The sequence below is a fragment of the Sabethes cyaneus genome, chromosome 2 (assembly GCF_943734655.1).
Source record: "Sabethes cyaneus chromosome 2, idSabCyanKW18_F2, whole genome shotgun sequence".
NCBI classification, from domain to species: Eukaryota; Metazoa; Arthropoda; class Insecta; order Diptera; family Culicidae; genus Sabethes; species Sabethes cyaneus.
The window spans coordinates 23798010-23819572 of NC_071354.1; the positions used below are offsets into that span (position 1 = coordinate 23798010).

The window sequence follows — 21563 nt, forward strand, 5'->3', positions numbered from 1 at the left end:
AAATCAAATCCAAATCGAATTTAAATCCAATCCAAGTTCATTTAAAATCCAATCCAAATCCAATGCAAATCCAATCGAAATACCATCCAAATTTAATTCAAAACCAATCCAAATCCATTCCAAATCTAACTAAAATTCTATTCCAATCCAATCCAAATCCAATCGAAATATAATCTAATTTCAGTTCAAATCGAATTAAATTTCAATAAAAATCCAAATCCAATCCAAATACAATCCAAATTTAATTCAAATATAATCCAATCCATAATCCAAATCTAATAAAAATTCAATCCAAACCAGTCCAAATTTTATCAAAATTCAATCCAAATCCAATCCAAATCCAATCCAAATCCGATCCAAGTCTAAAGGAAAGAAGGAAAGAAAATCGAAACTTAAGGAAAACCAATTCAAACCATAAGACGAAAGGGAAATGAAAGGAAAGTAATAGAAAAAACAAATGGAAAGGAAAGAAAAGAAAGGAAAAGAAAGGAAAAGAAAGGAAAGGAAAAGAAAGGAAACGTAAAGAAAGGAAAGCAAAGCCGAGGAAACCAAAGCAGAGGAAACCAAAGCAGAGGAAACGAAATTGAAAGAAAAAGAAATCGAAAGAAAACCGAAGGAAAGGAAAGGAACGCTGAAAGAAAAGAAGGAAATCGAAGGGAAACGAGGGAAATCCAAAGGAAAAAAAAGGATAGGAGTTCAAATGAGATGAGAGAGAACAGCAAATCAAAAGGAAAGGAGTGGAAAGGAAAGGATCGGCAAAGAAAGGTAAGGAAAAGAAAGGAATGCAGAGGAAATGAAATGAGCAGGGAAGGGACTGAAAGTAAAGGAAAAGAAAGGAAGAAAATTGAAGAGGAAAAGTGGAAATCGAAGAGAAAGGGAAGAAATCGAAGAGAAAGAGAGGAAATCGAAAGGAAAGGAATAGAAAGGAAAGGAAAGGAAAACAAGGACATCAAAGTGGAAGGAAGAAAGTCGAAAGAAAATTAAAGGTATTCGAAGGGAATGAAAAGCAAGAGCAAGAGCAAGAGCAAGAGCAAGAGCAAGAGCAAGAGCAAGAGCAAGAGCAAGAGCAAGAGCAAGAGCAAGAGCAAGAGCAAGAGCAAGAGCAAGAGCAAGAGCAAGAGCAAGAGCAAAAGCAAGAGCAAAAGCAAAAGCAAAAGCAAAAGCAAAAGCAAAAGTAAAAGCAAAAGCAAAAGCAAAAGCAAAAGCAAAAGCAAAAGCAAAAGCAGAAAGCAGAAAGCAGAAAGCAGAAAGCAGAAAGCAGAAAGCAGAAAGCAGAAAGCAGAAAGCAGAAAGCAGAAAGCAGAAAGCAGAAAGCAGAAAGCAGAAAGCAGAAAGCAGAAAGCAGAAAGCAGAAAGCAGAAAGCAGAAAGCAGAAAGCAGAAAGCAGAAAGCAGAAAGCAGAAAGCAGAAAGCAGAAAGCAGAAAGCAGAAAGCAGAAAGCAGAAAGCAGAAAGCAGAAAGCAGAAAGCAGAAAGCAGAAAGCAGAAAGCAGAAAGCAGAAAGCAGAAAGCAGAAAGCAGAAAGCAGAAAGCAGAAAGCAGAAAGCAGAAAGCAGAAAGCAGAAAGCAGAAAGCAGAAAGCAGAAAGCAGAAAGCAGAAAGCAGAAAGCAAAAAGCAAAAAGCAAAAAGCAAAAAACGAAAAGCAAAAAGTAAAAAGCAAAAAACAAAAAGCGAAGGTAAAGGCAAAGGCATAAAACAAATGTAAAGGCAAAGCAAAGTGAAAATAAAATAAAATCACATCAACTCAAATAGAATAAAATGAATATAAACTAAAATAATACAACTTGAAAGCAAGGTTGAATTAATAACAAAACTTCCTATTTATGACAATCCACAAACCGGAAACGTAAATGTAGACCTATAATCAACAAAAAAATCGCATTATTATAAATTTTGGTGTAATGCGTTAAAAATTCATAATTTTAAAGCCATACATCGAAGAATATTATTTTCTAACATTGTTAGCAGATTTTCTTGTGCTTAGTATAGTACTATTTTTTACAAGCTGAAATTTTATACCTCATTCTAAATTATAAAGTATTTATTTTTCTTTCAGTGTTTTACTTCTCTCGAGAACGTTTGTTTCGTTATAGCTTAAATGATGCTGGCATTTTAAATTTGCTTTCTAAATTTCAAATAGCGGTTTGAGTTTTAGTACATTCTAATGACGGTTTGCATCATCAAAATATTCAAACTCAATTCGCTTCCTGAGAATTATGATTAGATGATTAGAAAATCATCTTTACTATGATAATATGGTATAACTAAGGTTACTTTTAATTTTGAAATGACTGTCGTGTCCAAAAGTTGAACTCTGCATGCTTGATCAGTTTTTCAATTAAACTTAAAAGGAATTGTTCGAAATTCTGGCGGAAAATAACGAAAAGCACGCTTTCGTGGGTTCACCATCGCACAAGCGAAATAATGGATCAAACCGCTTGATTGAATCGGGTCACCGACTCATTAGTAGCATGCATCTGCCCGTACTCGTACGTAATCAATAACTAACTGTGCACACTAATCGTCGATTATAATTGATCGGTTCAGTGCTCTTCGCCGGTCGTTTGCGTTCGAAATTGGCCATTCATTATTCCGGTTCGCAGTCTCTGTACTGCCTAACTTCAAACTGAAAATAATGAAATTAAAATCAAATTAGATCGCACCGGAACCGGCGACCGATAGTCGAATATTTGTCTCGGAGCAATAATTATTTGTGGGAAATGGGGCTGATCTTTTGTTTTTGTTTGTTGGAAATAAAAAGGCATCGAGCTGAACGGCAACTGTAATAGCTATTGTTGGTTACCTATTGAATTCAGGGAAGCGCGTGAGAAACTTCGATGTGGTCAGTATATAGCCAAATAATAGTCATACATTGGAAATGGCCACATAAGCTCGGGGTTGAGGAGGCATTTTGCCTCCGGTCACTGCGTGTCTAAATCGGCTTCTTTCGATTCATGAACTACAACGTAAAACTATCATTACAGTCGTTGTTATGCAATAAAATTGCATAACAATCAAGTCGTTGAATGACAGAAAACGCAGCGTGTTTGAAGGCTAAACTAAATTCGCTATTATTTTGTTCTGTTTTCCAATTACAGCAAGATTCCGATGACGAAATATCCCACCTGGAGTGGGAAACGGTGCGGGTTCGGTTCGTGAAGGCGGCCACCCTGTCACGGTTGGTTGACGCCCTGACGACGGACGACGGAGAGCTGGAGAGTACCTTCGTAAATGTGTTCCTTACCACCTATCGGACGTTCTCCCAGCCGGAGAAGGTGCTGGAGCTGCTGCTGAATCGCTACGAGAAGCTCCACTCGGATCCGGCGACGACCCTGCTGCCGTCGGAGTCGCTCATCGATCAGCACAAGAAAACTCTAGGTTTGTTGGAAAATTGCTGTAGACACTGTTTTATTGATGCTATGACATCTAATTGTTTTTTTACAGTCTCCGTTCTGCACGTTTGGCTGGATGGATTCCCCGAGGACTGGGACACGGAAAATTTGCAAAGGCTTTTGGCGTTCACTTCGAAACGACTGCCAAATTCGGAAATTCACGTAAAAGCTTTACATAGGTACAAACAGGAACTCACCGGGTGTGGTAGAATTCCATTAATTTTTTATCCATTTAATTTTAAGGTATACAAATAGGTTAGATAAGTACAGTAGGATACCACCGCCGTTGCCATGGGCCAGCGATTACCACGACATGACCGATCAGTTCGGCGGGCTGTGTCTTACCCCGGCTTTTCGGGGGCCACCGTCGCATCTGTTGAACTCGTATCGATTTCCCAATATTCCGGTGAAACATTTCGCCGAACAGCTGACCCGAATGGACATGGAACTGTTCAAGCGGTTGATACCGCACCAGTGTCTCGGTGCGATCTGGTCAAACAGAGACAAACACGAGTGCGGCTCGGTGCTGGCTACCGTTACCCAGTTCAACGCGGTTTCCTTCCGAGTGATATCCAGCGTGCTGATCGAACCGCGGCTTAAGCCCCAAGTATGAATGACTGAATCCTTAACTCAATTTACGAGTGCTAACTATTGTTTTCCTCATTTTAGGAACGTGCTCTTCTGATATCAACTTGGATAGACATCGCCCAAGAGCTGCGACTACTGAAAAACTTTTCCTCCTTGAAGGCGATCATATCCGGACTTCAATCGAACGCAGTCTACCGTCTGTCGAAAACCTGGGCCGTACTGCCCCGGGAAAAACTTGAACTGTACACCGAGTTGGCTCGCATATTCTCGGAGGATAACAACGCCTGGGCTCAGCGGGAGGTGCTGATGCGTGAGGGTACTGCCAAATTCGCCGATACGGTGGGTGAAAATGATCGACATCTGCAGAAGGTGTTTCAAAAACAGAACACCCTGATCAGCCATGGAACCATTCCCTATCTGGGAACGTTCCTAACCGATCTGACGATGATTCACGCTGCCATTCCGGACACCCTACAGGATGGGTTGATCAATTTCGACAAGCGACGAAAGGAATTCGAGGTGCTGGCTCAGATCAAGCTGCTGCAGGGTGCTGCCAATACGTACCATCTGCCGGAGGATCCGCTGTTCGATCGATGGTTTGCCTCGCTGTTGGTGCTCGATGAGCGGGAAGCGCACACGCTCAGCTGCCAGCTGGAACCGATGCCGGAAATGACGAAACGACCGAGCCACCAGGGGCACAAAAAGAGCGACTCGATTGCGTCCAACAGCAGTAGTGGGGCCGGTTCCCAGTTCTACTGCGATATCAACAGTGCGTCCAATCAGAGGTGAGTTTTGGGGAGTGATAAAATAATTGTTCGATCGTTTTTTCAAATAATTATATACACTGGAGTCGATTTTTATACTCATTGTGGAATTTAAATGATATTTTCACGAATATTTGCGCAATATGTTTCAAATTACTTCTCGAAATCATTACATGTTATCAGTCTAAATACAATTATACTCACTATTTTACAGAGTAAGTGGTAGAAAGACATAGTTCAAAAATGGCTCTAGTAGAGTTGAACGTCTGCCTTACCCTCGTCATTTTAGACGCCAAGCGAAGGATCGATGGATTTTTATTTACAATACAACTGCAAGAGATTATATTTGCATTATTTAGAATTGATGCAGTTGTTGCAGTTCTCGTTTTGGAATTGATTTTCCTCCATTTGAAACCATGTTCTCCTGGGTTTTCCCTGCTCAACCTTGATAATTGCTCACCTTGGACCTGCTCACCCGACTCAACCTCTAAAAGTGTTGGCCTGGCCCTTTCCCTCACTCAACTTTAATCAATGTAGGCCTTGTGGTTTACCCTGACTTCAGCTTAATATACGTTTGTCTTAGACTTTTTTCAACTCAACGTTAATACGTGTTATCTTTGGATAAATTCCTGTTCAATCTTAATAAGTGTAAGCCTTGGGCTTTTTCCGATTCAAAATTAGTCACCGTTGTCCTTGTGATTTTCCCGGCCCAACCTTTTTAATTTTTGGTCTTGGCTTCCTACCGGTTCAATTATGTTTACTCTCACCAATCTGACAATTAAGTTTTCTGAGCTGTAGGTGCCCAGTAACGACAGTTCGATAACGCAGAAGACCATATTAACCTAAAATATAAGTAATCGCCCTTTGATAACCTCACAACTCCAGGTTCAAGCCTGCAGGTCAGCTGAAGCAACCGGAGAATTTGACCTATAAACAAATTGAACTAAAACAATGACATTTTTGCTTCCTTCCTGCATAGCACACCAAACAAATCACCTTCATTAGCGTAGCAATCGCAAAATAAAAATTTTGTCTTCAAAAACAGTTCAAATTGGCAGGATCGCTAATGTTGTCGGGATATCACCTTCTCTCTCCGGCCAACTACCTTGCAACGAAGCAACTTAATGGCACTTATAGTAGTAAAATCAAGTGATCTACTCAATCAACGGTTCCCAACCTTTTTTTTGCCCGCGCCCTTGGCTTGTGGCATCTCACCTCAGTCTAAATAAGCGTTGTTGCGACCTTTCTGTTTGTACGCAATCTGCATGCCGGATTTCTTTCTAATCTGTAGCAGCTTCAACGATCCATGGGAGAGTCATTCAGACGCAATAGACCGTAAAAGCAAAGCCATGGGTTTAAACGTCCTTAAGAACTTGACCCTTCTTTATCGACAGACTTCGCAGCGGGCTATTAAAGTACAGGTAAATTACGGGGCTAGTGCAACGATCCGATTAACTTGTATAAGGGCACCGCCCAATCGAGATTCGAACATACGACGACTGGCTTGTTAGACCAGCATCGTACCCCAGAACTAACTGGGCGGGCTCAATAGACCGTAAGGCCGCTTGAATTTTAAGGAAAGAAAATCATAGGCGAAATATACATCTGTTAGTATACCATAAATTGTACATTTTAATCTGTTCTTTAATGTTCATATTCTACTAAGACGTTCAGCAAAGAAATTTGTTTTTGAACTTTCTTTTCCTCAGTAGTATGTTAAAAATATTAGCCGCTATGATCTCCGTACGCCAATAGCTGAGCTGCAGCGCTCCTTTATCGCACTTTTTCTTGATGTATCGCTCCTTTACTTGCTCCGCCGGTTTTGAGTGACATGACGTTTGTTTAAATTACATGAATTGTGCAAGATTTGGTCATTCTGTGTCTTTGCTGAATCCCTCTATAGGTTTATCACACTGCACGACTGGCTTTCCCGAGAAACACGTATTCCAGTTCGTAGCTAAATTGCGTCCTCCACTAGCCGCTGCTGCCCACAGCCGTGTCGTCTGTGTAGCCTGACTAACTAAAGCTTGGCTAACCATCAACAGTTTTCTGCTGCAGCGTAGTCATCCTATTTCTGTAGGGAAAAGTCGTCCTCCCTAGAGTTTCCTGGGCTCATAGTCATAACCTGTTAATTTGGTTGGAGGTTAACCACCTTAATATATTCTCTGCTCCACCAGCTACCCGCTATATTACACTCGGAACTTAGAACTATACGATTTCATGTTTTCTCGTATAATTCCCTTAATAATCTAATTCCTGAGCTTCTTGTTATGATAACGATGTCTGACTGTTCGCGGTCAGTGCCGTAGCGTGCGGTTGGATAGACTGGCCCCCATCAAGGGCACTATCTCTTGGGGGCACCAAAAAGGGCCTGAATTTTAGTAAAGCATTAGCAATCACGCAGGCTATTTGTCATGCCACGTTATCAGTTGATTTGCATGCAGCTGCAATAGCGAATACAGTCAAAAAACTACTCTCGATGCTTTGTTCGTACTACCAACTCCACTCTGGAGCGAACAAGTTAGACATGGTGAACCTCATCGTATCCGCTGAATAGAGCCAATCTGGCATTTACAACATCCTCTTTCGCGAGAAAGGCGAAAACGTTAACGAAAGTCTGGTTTCGGCCGCCTGACAGTGCTGCGAGACCGTAACGTACAGCAGAAGCTGAAGTTGAAGACAGAGAGCAGGGTGGTCTCATCGTTCCGCGCGTTGGACTGTGAGGAGCCACCGGCTAAATGGTGAAGAAGTACTTGGCCAATATAGGGTACTTGGCCAATATGGCAATCGCTCAGAGACCGGTCGGACCTGGTCTTGGCCCATCAAGACAAGAAATCACTTGGAGAGATGAACCGTCTGAAATTGAACGTTGCACCGACGATCACCAGCTCTCCCGACAGCCTTCAACTGCAAGCAACAGAAAATTTTCGGGCTGAGCTCAAACGGAGCATTTACTCTAATAATTTTTTGGCCAATACGGAGAAGTAGCTAAACACCAAGGCTCCAAAATAATTGAATGATATGCCGACGTCTATGTTTTGATCGGCCATAGCGTGCAGTTGGCCAGACTGGCCCCCGGCCAGGGCGCTAGCTTTAGGAGGTGCCGAAAAAGGCATAAACCTCAGTAAGACACTCTTGAGTGTAGTGAAGTATTGGAAATATGGAATTGTACGAATCATGTATGCAGTCTGTTTGATAAATATAATAAACTTCCAAGAAACACTGATTTAGAAACAAGCGGGCGCTTAGTCAGGCCTTCGCCACCCAAGCAACAATATGAGTTTTATTGTACTCTTATTGCAGCTTTCATGACCAATTTTGGTCTTAAATGCCATAATAAGAGTGCAATAAAACCCAAATTGTTACGTGGGCAGGGCCGCCAAAATGAAGCGTTACGGCTCTGGAACTAGGTCTAAAATCTGGGTTCAAAATCTGAAAAAAAACGTGGTCCAAAACATGGCTCGCAATCTAGTTTAAATCTGTTACAAAATCAGGAGCAAAATCTGATAAAAATAATGTCACGATTTGTTGATGACGATTTGTCACGATGATTAAAAATGTGGCCCAAAATCTGCTCCAGGTTCCAGCTGTGATCAAAACGGTGATACAAAATACGATTTATAATCTGGACCAAAATCTGATAAAAAATGTGGTCCAGAATCTAGTCCAGGCCCAAAGTCTGGTCTTGGTCCAGAATGTGGTTCACAAAATAGTCCCACTTTCGATCCAAAACCGGATCAAAAATGTGGTCTAAAATGTAATCCAAAATCTGGCTTACAATCTGATGCAGGTTCAATATTTGGTTCAGGTCCAGAATCTAGTTCAAAATATGGAATCTATTCCAAAATGTAGTCCAAAGTCTGGTCCAGAATCTAGTTCAAATTTGTTCTAAAATTTGTAACAAAATTTGGGACAAAATTGATGATAGTTTATGGCTTCAAAACTGATCGCAAAATTGAGGCGCAAAAAATCTGATCAAAAACGTGGTCCAAAATCTGGTTGATAACCTGGTCCAGTTCCAGAACCTGGTCCAAAATTTAGTTCAAAATCTGATGAAAAATGTGGTCCAAATTTAAAATTTGGTCCAGGTCCAAAATCTGATTTTGGCCCATAGTGGTCCAGAATCTATTGACACATTCCAGCGTTACGGGACACAATTAGCACCCATTTTTACTGTGTGGATACCCTCCTGTTTCACCAATTTTTTGGCAAATACCTTGTGAAGTAGTTGATAGTGTACCTTATCTTCCACTTGAATGCTTGGGATTTGATGAACTGATAGGAACTGACTTGTATAGTAGGGATGGTGTCCCGTAACGCTGGAATGTGTCTATTCCAGATCTGTTTCAAAATTAATTGCAAAATCTGTTAAAAAATGTAGACCAGAATTTAGTGCAGGGTCAGAATCTGGTTGGTGGTTTAAAATCTTATCAAAAATAATAAATCGGGTCTTCGCCAAGAGTATCACAATGTCACGTTACGGCTTTGGTTGCTGGTCATATGGGAGATTGACCCTGAGTGCAGAAACCGTTACGCAGCACTACACCTTCTGGTACAGGTTCAGCCCCCAAAAACACCTCGTATGCTTCACGCTTGTCCTCCGCAACCACTGATCGGAAGATTTGCTCGCAGCTGTGCTGTTTTCCTTTACCTTATTCTTCACTCGTCGAATGTGCTTCTGCTTACAACATCTTCTTCTTCAAGTGTTCTGAATTCGCTACAATCTTGAAAGGTTGCTTCCTATTTTCGCTCGAACTTACTTTTTCTCAGCACTTTCACCATTCACTTCCCTTTCGAGTTTCGAAGTCCCGATTCAAGTTGTTCTCTGGTCGGTTTTCCAAGGTCTTGCGCAGATTGGACTAAATAATCACGACCAGCCAAATGTTTTTTAGTTGTATAGTATTTGCTAGATTACGTGTTATTCTATCTTTTGCATTTACGGTGCTCTCCTGGTACATTACCATTGGAGTACAAAGAGCATGACATCCATGGTTAAGTAGACTGCCTAAGCACATTCATTAAAGAGTTCGTGACGTACCGCTCAATAATGTTTCTTTCGAAAGTGGTATCGCTGGAACCATTTTAACCATTTTGTGGAAGATGTTCTCACGTAGTGCGGGAAAAGCGTTGATCTTTGGATATGGATAGTAAAGACGCTTGTTTCACCGGTCCAGTCCTGAGGTTATGCACCAGAGCCTAAAGGAACACGGTCAGCTCAAGTGAACCCTGTCGAAGAGACGAATGAACCAAAGTTGAAGAACTAAATCAACTGGAGAATGCATGTGACTAAGAAGTAACCAGTTTTGAAATAATGTGATATTTAAACTTTCCCGGCGCACCGCACATTTGGGCGGTTTCTGGGAACAGATGGTTCGCTCTATGCAACGAAAGACCGGTACCCGATGATGTAAATTAAAATGAGTTGTTTTGTTCCATCGCTTGAGCAATTGGTTAAATTGTTTAATGGTAAATAATGTCGTTATTTGACTGAGTAAGCTTAACATTAAATATTTTCTAATTCTGAAATTAACAAAAACCTAATTTTGTCTAAAAGAGTGAACGCTGCTGCGTCAGGCATGATAAAGTATCGTGAGGCTCGTTTTAAGTGAATATTAAATAAAGCATTTCTTATTTGAGTTCCCACAGAAGGGTTGTTGTAAATTAAATTTCGGAAATCATGACAATTGAATTTACTCACATTATTTACTAGTTTGCATAAAAAATTACTTCAGTGCCATCAATTCACTTCCTATTGTTGGTTAATCGAAAAAATGTACTAAATTTCGTATTTTTACTCCGCTCCCTTGCAGCTACAGCTCACGCAACAACTCACTGGACAGGGACGTGACTCCGCCAAACGCTTCGATCTTGTCGGCGGCAAGCAGCGTATCGTCACTCTCGATGGAATCGACCACCTCGAGCAGTCAAAAGTCGAATCAACTGAACGGTAGCGGTGGTGTTATGCGAACACCACAATCGAACCGGGCCCATAACAGTGCCGCCAGTTCGGCTTCCAAGAGTCACAACGGTACCAGTTTGGAAGCTCCGATCATCAACGGGCAGCTGAAGGATGACTCGCCACTGAAGAAAAGCTCACCCGATTTCTACATCATAAAAGTTACCTACGAAACGGAACACGTCGAGTTGGATGGGATTGTCCTGTACAAAAGTATTATGCTCGGGAATAACGAGCGCACGCCGCAGGTTATTCGGAACGCGATGCTCAAGCTGGGGTTGGAGGGCGATCCGGATAAGTATACGCTGGCGCAGGTGCTTCCGGATAAGGAGCTACTGTTACCGAATAACGCCAACGTGTACTATGCCGTCAACACGGCGTACAATTTGAACTTTATTTTGAGGCCAAAAAAGGACGCCGATAGTGGGCGATAAAAGTGAACACAAACTGACAATTGTTGTTGAACGGTGGTGGTGAGGAAGACTTGATGATGTAAATATATTTATTTGAACCAAGGAGTTTTCCCATAAAAAAAATTGTGAATCTAAGGAATCTCTAATGAAGGAAGGAAGTGACAAACTTACACTGATATTACTGATAGTAGCGTTATATTTAACGACGAGCTGATTAGTGTTAGCCCAAACCTGTAAAATTTAGTGTCTAGTGAGTGACTCGAAACCAATCCGACCGAGTCGAGTATATACACAGCAGCAAATCATATTTTAGCCGCGTTAAACGTAATAAGTTTTAGAGAATCATATTCACACAGTAACTGATAAAAAAATAACAAAATGGACTGTTTAGCAGGCTGGTTGGGAATTAAGGCAACTGTGCTAGTTTAGAAAGTTTTATGTAGAGCACAATCGTAACACATGGTACTGACAGAAAAGAAAAAAATAGAGCTTTTCACTTATCAGGAATAATCTCAAACTGGAATTGAAAATTAAAAAAAAAAACTACTGCAGTCGTATAACGATAACTAGTAATATAGTGATAATCGAAAGGGACAAGCGTCATGGAGCTGTTAATGACAAAATAATGTCGCTAATAGTAGTTGGTTTATTGAAAATAATCGAAAGTAACGCGAAATATATTAGCGGTAACAATAGTTAGGAAAACTTATTGCACAGACGCGTGTCATAGTGGTGAACTTCCTTAATTTTATCAAGATTTCTCTTTCAGGTTCTTCGGCTATACGATCAATAATCGTTTTTCCACAACCACTGCGATGCGTTTTTAAGCAAACGTTTTTGATTCGGTGCATCTTTAATGTAGGCCTCCGACATGGAGTTGCATCCATCCGAGGAGCACTTTAAGCATTTCGGATTGCCCTCGCAAGGATCGGCGTACGATCCAAGATCTGAAACGCAACCACGAGTAACTGGAAATGAAAATTCAATTCATTGACCGTTCAAACGGATTGATTTAATCTAATCTAACCTTTAAAGTTGTCCATTTTGGCATAACATGCGTCATTCAGCTGGAAATTGGCACAATAGGACGACAGCGTTGTGTTGGTTTGTTCCTCTTCGCACGGTGGATTCTCTCCCGGACTGCAGTGGAAGCATTTCAACCATCGGTGAGTGTTACACTGCTTCCCAGAAGAGCTGTAACAGCTCCTGTCCGACTCATCGTTGCAACGAATTTGTTCTTCTTCGGAAAGTTTCTTCACACAGCCACGGTCCAGTTCACCCTCTAACGAACAAGTTATCACCTAAATTTCAATTAACCACCTTTAAAATATGCAATGGATCTCACCTTTCCACATCTTGATGTAACATCTATCTTCCCGCTCGTCACATTCGGAATTGGCTGGATTACCAGCGACGCATCGAAACTCACCCTCTTTGCACTGAATGCACCGAGTAACGGCCTTCAAGTCATCGAATGACTGATCGTTGCAAGCCTCACCGGTACACGACACACAGTACTTATTCTTCGCACAAGGATTCTGTGCCTCTTCCGGGTCCGATTGACAACCTCGAATTACTACAAAAAGACAACCATTCTTGTAACGAACTTTAAATGAACTAAGTTAAGTGAACACCCTACAATTATCGCCGACAAGTTTTGCGAAGCAACCATTCCCGTCACGATAGTGACGACAGAACAGCACCCTACGGGGTGCTGCGTAACATCTATTGTTGGTCGTTCGGGAACACTGATGGCACTTGTGCCAGCGTTCCCGGTTGCATCCATCCCCGGAACAGAGGATACAACTACTGTCCGTAGCATCCCGACAGCGTTGCTGGTCGGCCTCAGCGAGGGAGCTCACACAACCTCGTTGCAGTTCGAAGCCGCTGGTGATGGTACGCGAGAAGCAGCTATCATCCTGCTGCGGGCATGTCGCCACCGGAAGGGTACCTTCGTCGCATCCCGGTGACTCCGACGTACACTGAAGGCAGGAGGATGATTGAGCTGAAATTAGGGGTACTTTTGAATGGAAGTAAACAACCAACCGCGGGGATTTACCAGTTGAAGGTGAAATAAGTATCGTACAACTCGCTGCAATCAGAAGTGCTTGACTGAGGAAAGGTTTCATGCTTATGGTCGCTGATTGAAGTGTCACGGAATACTACCCGGTAAGCAAGAATGTATTGCCTTAGTGATTGTTTTTATCAGTGCATATTTGTTTGAGTTTCCAGTCAGAAGATAACTGTCCATTGTAAGGTACGTGGACAATATTGATTTTCCAATTAATCTGAACCTACAATTCCATTTACAGAAAAACAACTTTACCTGAAAACATATTTAATTTCGGTGTAACAATTAGAAAAATGTACCCAACTGAATATTGGCATTTTACACCCTGGGTTTTCGGTTCGCGAACCCCCTGGCAGAATTCTCTATACTATTCTGTAGCTAATTAAATTTTTGGCGAACCCCCATTTGGGAAACGCAGACCTAGAAGAAATTTGCGAATTTTTGGTGAAGGACTACTTGCGCGTCCAGACATACACAGAAGGTGGGGTCCCAGATGGATATGAAATTGCACTTCAAATTAGACTTTAAATTGGACTTAAAATTGGAGTTGAAAGTTGCATTAAATTAGACTGAAATTGGGCTTAAATTGGGACATTAAATTGAACTAAAATTGGACTTGAAATCAGAGGTGATGCTAAATTTATATTAGACTAGAAACGGGACTTGAATGGGGCCAATAAATCGCACTTGAAATTGGACTTGAGATCGCAGGCCCAATTGGAATCAAATTAGAGAGATAGGTTTTGAAATTGCAAACTGATGTTGGACCTCAGCTGGACTACGAATTGAAATTACACTTGAAATTAGACTTGAATTGACCTTAAAATCGTATATTAATTATATAATTGGACCTGAAATCGGAGGTGAAATTGACATTAAATCAGAATAGAAACACATAAATCATACCTGAAAATGGTAAGTCCAACCAAAGCCTTGGGCTTAAACGTCTTTCAGACTTAAGAACCTTCTTTATCGACAGATTTCATCCCAAGCAACAATGTGAGTTTTATTGTACTCTTATGATGGTTACGGGGCTAGTGCAACGATCCTACTGACTAGAGAGAGCAGCACCACCCAGCCGAGATTTGAACATACCACGACTGGCGTGATAGACCGACCAGTATCCTACTTCAAAGCTAACTGAAAGGTCGAAAATGGACTTAAATTGGGCTTAGATTTATTTTTATGCTACTCCTGACTTCGCGGTTGAACCTTAAGGAATTATTTTGTTATAGAATTCCGCGCTATATATTCCATTCCACCACATCATGCGTCTGGATGAATAAAGAAACGACCAGTCATACATAGCAAAGGCTATATCCACGTCTAAGCATAAGTGCAAAACTTAGTCCAAATTCAATTTGAAATCCAATTGCAAATACACGTTGAACTAGGGTCCCAGCCCTAGCCCTAGCCCTAGCCCTAGCCCTAGCCCTAGCCCTAGCCCTAGCCCTAGCCCTAGCCCTAGCCCTAGCCCTAGCCCTAGCCCTAGCCCTAGCCCTAGCCCTAGCCCTAGCCCTAGCCCTAGCCCTAGCCCTAGCCCTAGCCCTAGCCCTAGCCCTAGCCCTAGCCCTAGCCCTAGCCCTAGCCCTAGCCCTAGCCCTAGCCCTAGCCCTAGCCCTAGCCCTAGCCCTAGCCCTAGCCCTAGCCCTAGCCCTAGCCCTAGCCCTAGCCCTAGCCCTAGCCCTAGCCCTAGCCCTAGCCCTAGCCCTAGCCCTAGCCCTAGCCCTAGCCCTAGCCCTAGCCCTAGCCCTAGCCCTAGCCCTAGCCCTAGCCCTAGCCCTAGCCCTAGCCCTAGCCCTAGCCCTAGCCCTAGCCCTAGCCCTAGCCCTAGCCCTAGCCCTAGCCCTAGCCCTAGCCCTAGCCCTAGCCCTAGCCCTAGCCCTAGCCCTAGCCCTAGCCCTAGCCCTAGCCCTAGCCCTAGCCCTAGCCCTAGCCCTAGCCCTAGCCCTAGCCCTAGCCCTAGCCCTAGCCCTAGCCCTAGCCCTAGCCCTAGCCCTAGCCCTAGCCCTAGCCCTAGCCCTAGCCCTAGCCCTAGCCCTAGCCCTAGCCCTAGCCCTAGCCCTAGCCCTAGCCCTAGCCCTAGCCCTAGCCCTAGCCCTAGCCCTAGCCCTAGCCCTAGCCCTAGCCCTAGCCCTAGCCCTAGCCCTAGCCCTAGCCCTAGCCCTAGCCCTAGCCCTAGCCCTAGCCCTAGCCCTAGCCCTAGCCCTAGCCCTAGCCCTAGCCCTAGCCCTAGCCCTAGCCCTAGCCCTAGCCCTAGCCCTAGCCCTAGCCCTAGCCCTAGCCCTAGCCCTAGCCCTAGCCCTAGCCCTAGCCCTAGCCCTAGCCTTAGCCTTAGCGCAAAGCGGCTACGCCCGACCATGGACCAACGCTGGTAGCCAAGAGGCAGCGGACTTCGGCTCGCGCCTCTACCAGCAAACGCGCGGAGGCGGTCCCGGATGGTGCTGCCGGGACCGGGGAGGAGGAATGGCGGGGGGTTAGGCGTAAACCGCCTAAACCGCCGAGGCCGAAACCGAGCGAGGCTGCGGCTGCAAAGCCAAAGCCAAGGCGCGTCCATAAGGGCGACGCCTTAGTAGTGAAGCTGACAAGTAACCTGTCGTACGCTGACCTACTTCGTAAGGTTAAAGTGGACCCCAAGCTGCAGGAGCTTGGGGCCAACGTGGTGAAGACCCGCCGAACCCAGGTGGGGGATATGCTCTTAGAGCTCCAAAAGGACCCAACGGTCCAGAGCACGAACTACAGGGAATTGGTTGAGCAGTCCCTGGGTGAAGCGGGCCAGGTTAAAGCGCTGTCGCAGCGTGTTCTTGTCGAGTGTTAAAACCTCGATGAGATTACAACGGCAGCGGACCTGAAGGATGTTCTGCGGGATCAGCTTAATGTTGATGTGGCACCCGCAGACATCCGGTTGCGGAAGGCATATTGAGGTATGCAAACCGCAACCTTAAACGTGCCGGAGGCAATCGCCAACACTATGTTGGCTTCTGGCAAAATTAAGGTGGGCTGGTCAGTCTGTGCACTTGTGTCCAAACGGCGTATCGAACGCTGTTTCAGGTGCATGGGCTTCGGCCATCGGGCAGGCAAGTGCAAAGCCCCCGATCGGTCTAAGCTGTGCAGGCGGTGCGGCGAAGACAGCCACTTCGCCAGGGGATGTCATCCCGGGTGGAAAGAGTGGGTCCGCTTAAATGCGCCGCTAACTGTTTGTCGTTGCTGCGGCTTCCAGCCCTGGCTGTAGCCAAATGTTTCCCGAACATTTTTATTACGCTGGTGATTGTTAGGGAGCGACCACTGAACCGGAATAAGACCTATAAGCAGTTTTTTTGTATAACCTTCGCCTAAAAAGTCCGATCAATGCATTTAGATGAACAATGAAATGTACGTCAAATGGGACTCAAGTATACTTCCGGATATCCGCATAAGTTGTCCTGATGACGTACGAAACATTAGAACAGAAAAGTTTGCTAAAAAGCTCTTGGTATGGCCAGCAATCTGCTCGTGAGGTTTAAAAATCAGAGGGGTTGTGTACAAGACACGACCGCATATATAGGTGACGTAGGACTACGTAAATCTCTTTGTAGTGATAGTGGCATGTATTCATGCTTGTAATCATTCGATTCTTGATGTATACATGCTATATGCAACATATATACATGCTACATGCGTTGTATGTAACATTTAATTTATCAAAGTAGTAACATTGCATACGTTCAATTCTCAAAAAATTGTGCTTTTGAAAACAATTTAATAAAATCAAGAACACAAACTATTGCTTTCCTGCTACCTTGCTGAAATTAAAGATTGTTTTTATTATCCATGGTTTCCCACGTTGAAGGGATATCAACAGCACATATCTTTCCACTACACTTTTAATGAAACGGCAAGCATGCGTATTCATATAGAGTCGTATTATAACCGAACACTACAGCTGTAGCATATTTTTCCAACACAGATATCAAGTTCGCCGAGGTTTAATCGTCTCGCAGTAAAGAATTTGCGATCTGTTGGGACAACGAACTTGTGTCATTTTTTCTGGCACACTTCCCTAACACAGACATCAAATTGGACTAAATTTAATCGCGTTCGTAAGAAATCTGTTGGCACGAGGGGGCTTTGTTACTCTTTCTGGCGTACTTCCCAAGCAAGGACATCAAAATGGTCTAGGTTGAACCGCGGTGTTAAGAAATCTTGTTGAAATGAGGAGACTTGGTCACTTGTTTTGGCTTACTTCCCAAGCACAGATATCAAATTGGTATAAGTTTAGATCATCATAAAGAATCTTCCAACCAATCACGAAGCGAGAATTCTGGTAAAACATAGGTTCATTATTTTCAATTTTTCAATAGTTCAACATCAAGAATCCATACTTTTCTTCATTTGGGTCAATTCTTAGAAGATTTTCTAATCGATTGGTGTAAGAATATTGAAAATCGATCGGAAAACCGCTGAGCTATTAGCGCTCAAAACCTTTCATTTTTCGTGACGCTCGCATTTTTAGATTTTTTGGAATGACACCCTATCTCAAAACTTGCCGTAAGACGTAGTCCTACGTCAAAAATTGTTCGTATTTTACGACGGGCGCGATCAATGGCGAGAACTACTGGAAGGAGTGCATTCAAAAACGACGTGTACCTAGCTATCACTTTTATCATTTATTATTAACATCAACTCCCAAGTCTTTCATTACGTATATGTACATACGTATGACGTATTGTTTCGACACCAGTCCGCAAAAATGTTGATTTACTTTTGTAGTTCACAGCAGTCTTCAAAAGATTTAACCAGCACAAACATTTTAAAATCATCAACATACAGCAATCTTGATCCTCGTGGAAGTACAGCAAAAACGTTGTTTAAAAATAAGGAAAACAGTAGTGGTTCGAGTTTACTTCCTTGTGGAACGTCAGAATGATTCGCCAGAATTCGCTAGAGGAAACATCGCCTAGTTTCACTGAGATTAACAAGGTATGATTTTAACCAATTTACAAAATTTGGTGCCGCACCCATGTGTTCTATTTTGGCTAAAAGCAGGTTGTGATCCACACGGTCGTAGGCGGCTTTCAGATCAGTATTGTGAGTTTCATTGAAAATTATTCACCGCGCAACTCATAAATGAAATGTTCTTTCATAGTTGCCGGGTCGATTTTGATATTATTGGAAGAAATTACACAGAAATCATAAAGTTTTAATTACTTTTGATGACCCAGTTAGGTGAACAACATGCCTGTTTACAGCATTCTGGCAACAGTTCTAGCGCGGTGTTTGCTTCAGGCGCGGTGTTTCCTTTAGACCGCGTTTAACTTTGGGCAAAGCACCCAATATCTACTGTGTCGATTTGAGCACCATTTTCAATGTTTCGTAAGCAGTATGTTGTAAATTCCGCAAGATTAGTGATAGTAGATCACTAATAGATAGAGAGCGTAGAATCCATGCCGGTCACAGGAAATGTGTCTTGTATTTCACATGATGCTTTCAAAATGTTAAACCATTTGCTTACAGACAACCCAAACTGGTGTATTTGTTCGAAAATAAATAGTTTTCTGTTAAAAATATGTGTCCACTTTATAAAATGAACAGTTCTTAAAGCTGAATGTGTGAAGTTTAAGCCGATCAAATTTTGATCGTAATACCCTTTATGGCCGGAATAGATATAAAATATTGTATTTACGTACATTCAGAATGTTTTATAAACGCACATGTTACAAGGGAAATGTTTTCCCCGCAACCTGTAATACCTCTCTGTACACTTTTTGACTTAGGCAGTGATGTAAGTTTTTATCACTGTCTTCCTGTCTATGGTACTACAGTTGATAGGAGTCCCACTAGAGACTACACTTAAACAAAGGTTGAAAAATTAATTGTTCTACACCGTATTTACAATGGCTTAAGCGCGCGCGAGATAAAGGTTTTAGCTTCTGGTAAAGCGATTGGAGTCAATCATTTGCCACAACTTCGTCACAGTCTTTGTCTTGTCAATACACCATCATGAAGTCATTAATTTTGCTAGTTAATATTTTTGTAATCAGCACGAAAATTCCACAAATAAGTAAATATTTTTCTAATACTATCAATGCTATTAGTTAATTGATTGAACATCAAATAATTTCAGTTGCGACCAGTTGTCTTTCCTGCAATTCGGCCGAAAATTCCGAATGTTCATCGGGGAACTTTAACGCCAACCACAAAGACTGCTACGGCGCCGATCCATGTGCGGTGGCGATCATTGCGGAAAGCGGTCACACATTCCGCGGTTGCTCCGAGGATCCAGAATGTTACAACAATGTACCAAATTGTGAAACATGTGATGGCGACGGTTGCAACAATGTAAAGTATCCGGAAAATCGTCTATCCTGTGTTCGATGCTCATCCACCAGCACACCGGATTGTCAACATATGGAGACGGATGGTCTGCAGTTATTCAGTGCTTCTTGTGTGGTTCACCAGCAGGATGGAGCCTGTGTCACGGTGTTCAACGGGTACTTGCCTTCCCAGCGGGGATGTCTGGCCGATCTCGATCAGGGAGTAAAGGATTTGTGTGCCCAGCAGTCGGTCGAATGTGTAACCTGCAGCGGTGAGCATAACTGCAATGTAGCGAACGTACGTCCGGACGAGCAGTGTTTGCAGTGTGATTCGCAGGATCGTGGCTGTGATGATGGGAGCCACGCAGCGTCCGGCTGTGCTGCCGTCTCCGACGGGAAGTGCTACTCAAAGTTACTTGAAGGTTTGAAACTCTTTACAGGATAAAATCAGCGAAATTCTGAAACAAGTTTTTTTTTCAGATGGTTCAATAAAACGTGGATGCTTTCAAGAGCTGCCCGCTGCAGAGGGCGAGGCTTGCAATTCGGATAAGTGTGTCTTTTGTACTGGAACGGGTTGTAATATTATGATTTTCGGGAAGCGGAATCATGGCTCTACGTTTTCTGCTTCTTCTGTGCTAATATTGGTTTTACCTGCTTTTATGGTGTTGACTAATTCGCAAGAATAATTAGGAGGCTTTCATTAGTGATTTTTTAGTCTTTTCTGTTTTGTATATACATATGTAGTTCATTCCAGATTTACGAAATTGTTATGAAGAGCGATTATTAAATTTGGGAAAGTAATTTTGCATTTTTTAGGATTTCTTTTGTAACTCTAGAAAGTTTTGACTCTAGCTGTAAGTTTAGTTGATTTTGCATCTATCCGGTATTCAGAAATTATGCGAGTACAATATGGTTTAACATATCTTTAGGCGCATTACGGAACACGATAAAGCTGTATTCAAGACTCTTAGAATTAGATTTTTTTCAATGCTTCGGACGGACACAGAGTAATCCACGGCTGTAAACGGATGTCAATTTATTTTCGTCATACTATTCTTGTGAATTCTTCTGTACTCTTGTGAAAATATTACCGAAAAATTAATATCAATGAACAGTCCAGAAGTGTTATTCGATACAGTTTGTGAGTGCTTAGATGCAATGCTTAGATACAGTACTATCGAATACATTTGGATATCAAGATCTTAGAAATACATATACTTCATTTGATAATTTTGGAATCAGCTTGAAGATCGTTTCTAGGAATCAAAATGTTTATGAAAACAGAATGAACATTTTTGTTGTATAATAGCTTATTAGTATGGCTAATAGTAATGACTGTGCAATTGTTGAATAAGCTATTCTTAAATTTGTTGGGCAGAAAACGATAGTGATCACTGTCTAGGTGAGATGATTTTTGAACAAGGCCGATCCAACTGGCATTTGTAGGGAGTGTCATTCGAGCATACTAGATTTGAAATTGCTGGTAAACAACTGAATAACGCGTACCATCGGAGCCTTGCGCACTCGAAGACATAAAATCGGCCATACAGTGGTCACAAACCTCTTACTCAGCAACTTCTATCCCTTTTTCCTCGTGGTACAAGCGGGATATGAGCAAACTTGGTGAAAATCGGGGAACCATCCCCAGTGGAAGCCAATGTCGTATGCTGATGGGTAAGGAGGGGTCCTTTGAGTAAACCGCCGCCAAAGGTTGAGGTAGCACTCAGATGAACACTTGAATGGCACGGGAACGATGGCGGCGGGGAAAGCAATTTGGACGATGCTAACTGGGAAGAGGTGCCAGCCCCAACTATAGGCGAAGCTAAAGAGACCATCAAGCAGCTAAAGAGCAATAAATGGGCTGGGAAACATGGCATCGGAGCAGAGCTTATTAAAATTGGAATGAGAAGAGCTGGCCATTTGTCTGCACTTGCTAATTGCTAAAATTTGGGATACAGAACAGTTACTGGAGGAGTGGAAAGCTGGGGTTAGCTACCCGAGCTACAAGACGGCTGGACTGTGTTGGCGCGATCACCGTACGCCAAATAATTTTTCGCCGACTAACAGCAATTGCGAACAGATTTGC

At 42.8% G+C, this 21563-nt stretch overlaps 2 protein-coding genes across 7 annotated transcripts in view; one reads left to right on the top strand and one right to left on the bottom strand.

The window, feature by feature from the left end:
* The window catches only part of LOC128734921 (ral guanine nucleotide dissociation stimulator-like 1), a 204234-nt gene extending 192442 nt beyond the window's left edge, over positions 1-11792 (top strand). For all 6 annotated transcript variants that reach the window (XM_053829324.1, XM_053829327.1, XM_053829326.1 and 3 more), the window contains exons 4-8: positions 3099-3378; positions 3445-3571; positions 3636-3999; positions 4062-4765; positions 10555-11792. In XM_053829324.1, the coding sequence (XP_053685299.1) occupies positions 3099-3378; positions 3445-3571; positions 3636-3999; positions 4062-4765; positions 10555-11134 (2055 nt within the window). In that variant the 3' untranslated portion in view covers positions 11135-11792. The remainder of the gene's footprint in view (positions 1-3098; positions 3379-3444; positions 3572-3635; positions 4000-4061; positions 4766-10554) is intronic.
* A 107-nt stretch (positions 11793-11899) lies between these two features.
* On the bottom strand, positions 11900-13242 carry LOC128735186 (uncharacterized). The gene is made up of 4 exons (XM_053829681.1): positions 12753-13242; positions 12459-12689; positions 12141-12395; positions 11900-12081 (listed from the first exon to the last, which is right to left on the bottom strand). Exons 1-4 carry the CDS (start codon positions 13240-13242, stop codon positions 11900-11902), a joined length of 1158 nt encoding a protein of 385 aa, XP_053685656.1.
* Positions 13243-21563: the final 8321 nt, after the last annotated feature.

Coding starts and splice junctions, on each gene's coding strand:
- LOC128735186 (XM_053829681.1), bottom strand. CDS start 13,242: ATGAAACCTTTCCTCAGTCAAGCACTTCTGATTGCAGCGAGTTGTACG. Junction 12,690..12,752: donor AAAACTTGTCGGCGATAATT/GTAGGGTGTTCA, acceptor GTCTTTTTGTAG/TAATTCGAGGTTGTCAATCG. Junction 12,396..12,458: donor TTACATCAAGATGTGGAAAG/GTGAGATCCATT, acceptor CTTGTTCGTTAG/AGGGTGAACTGGACCGTGGC.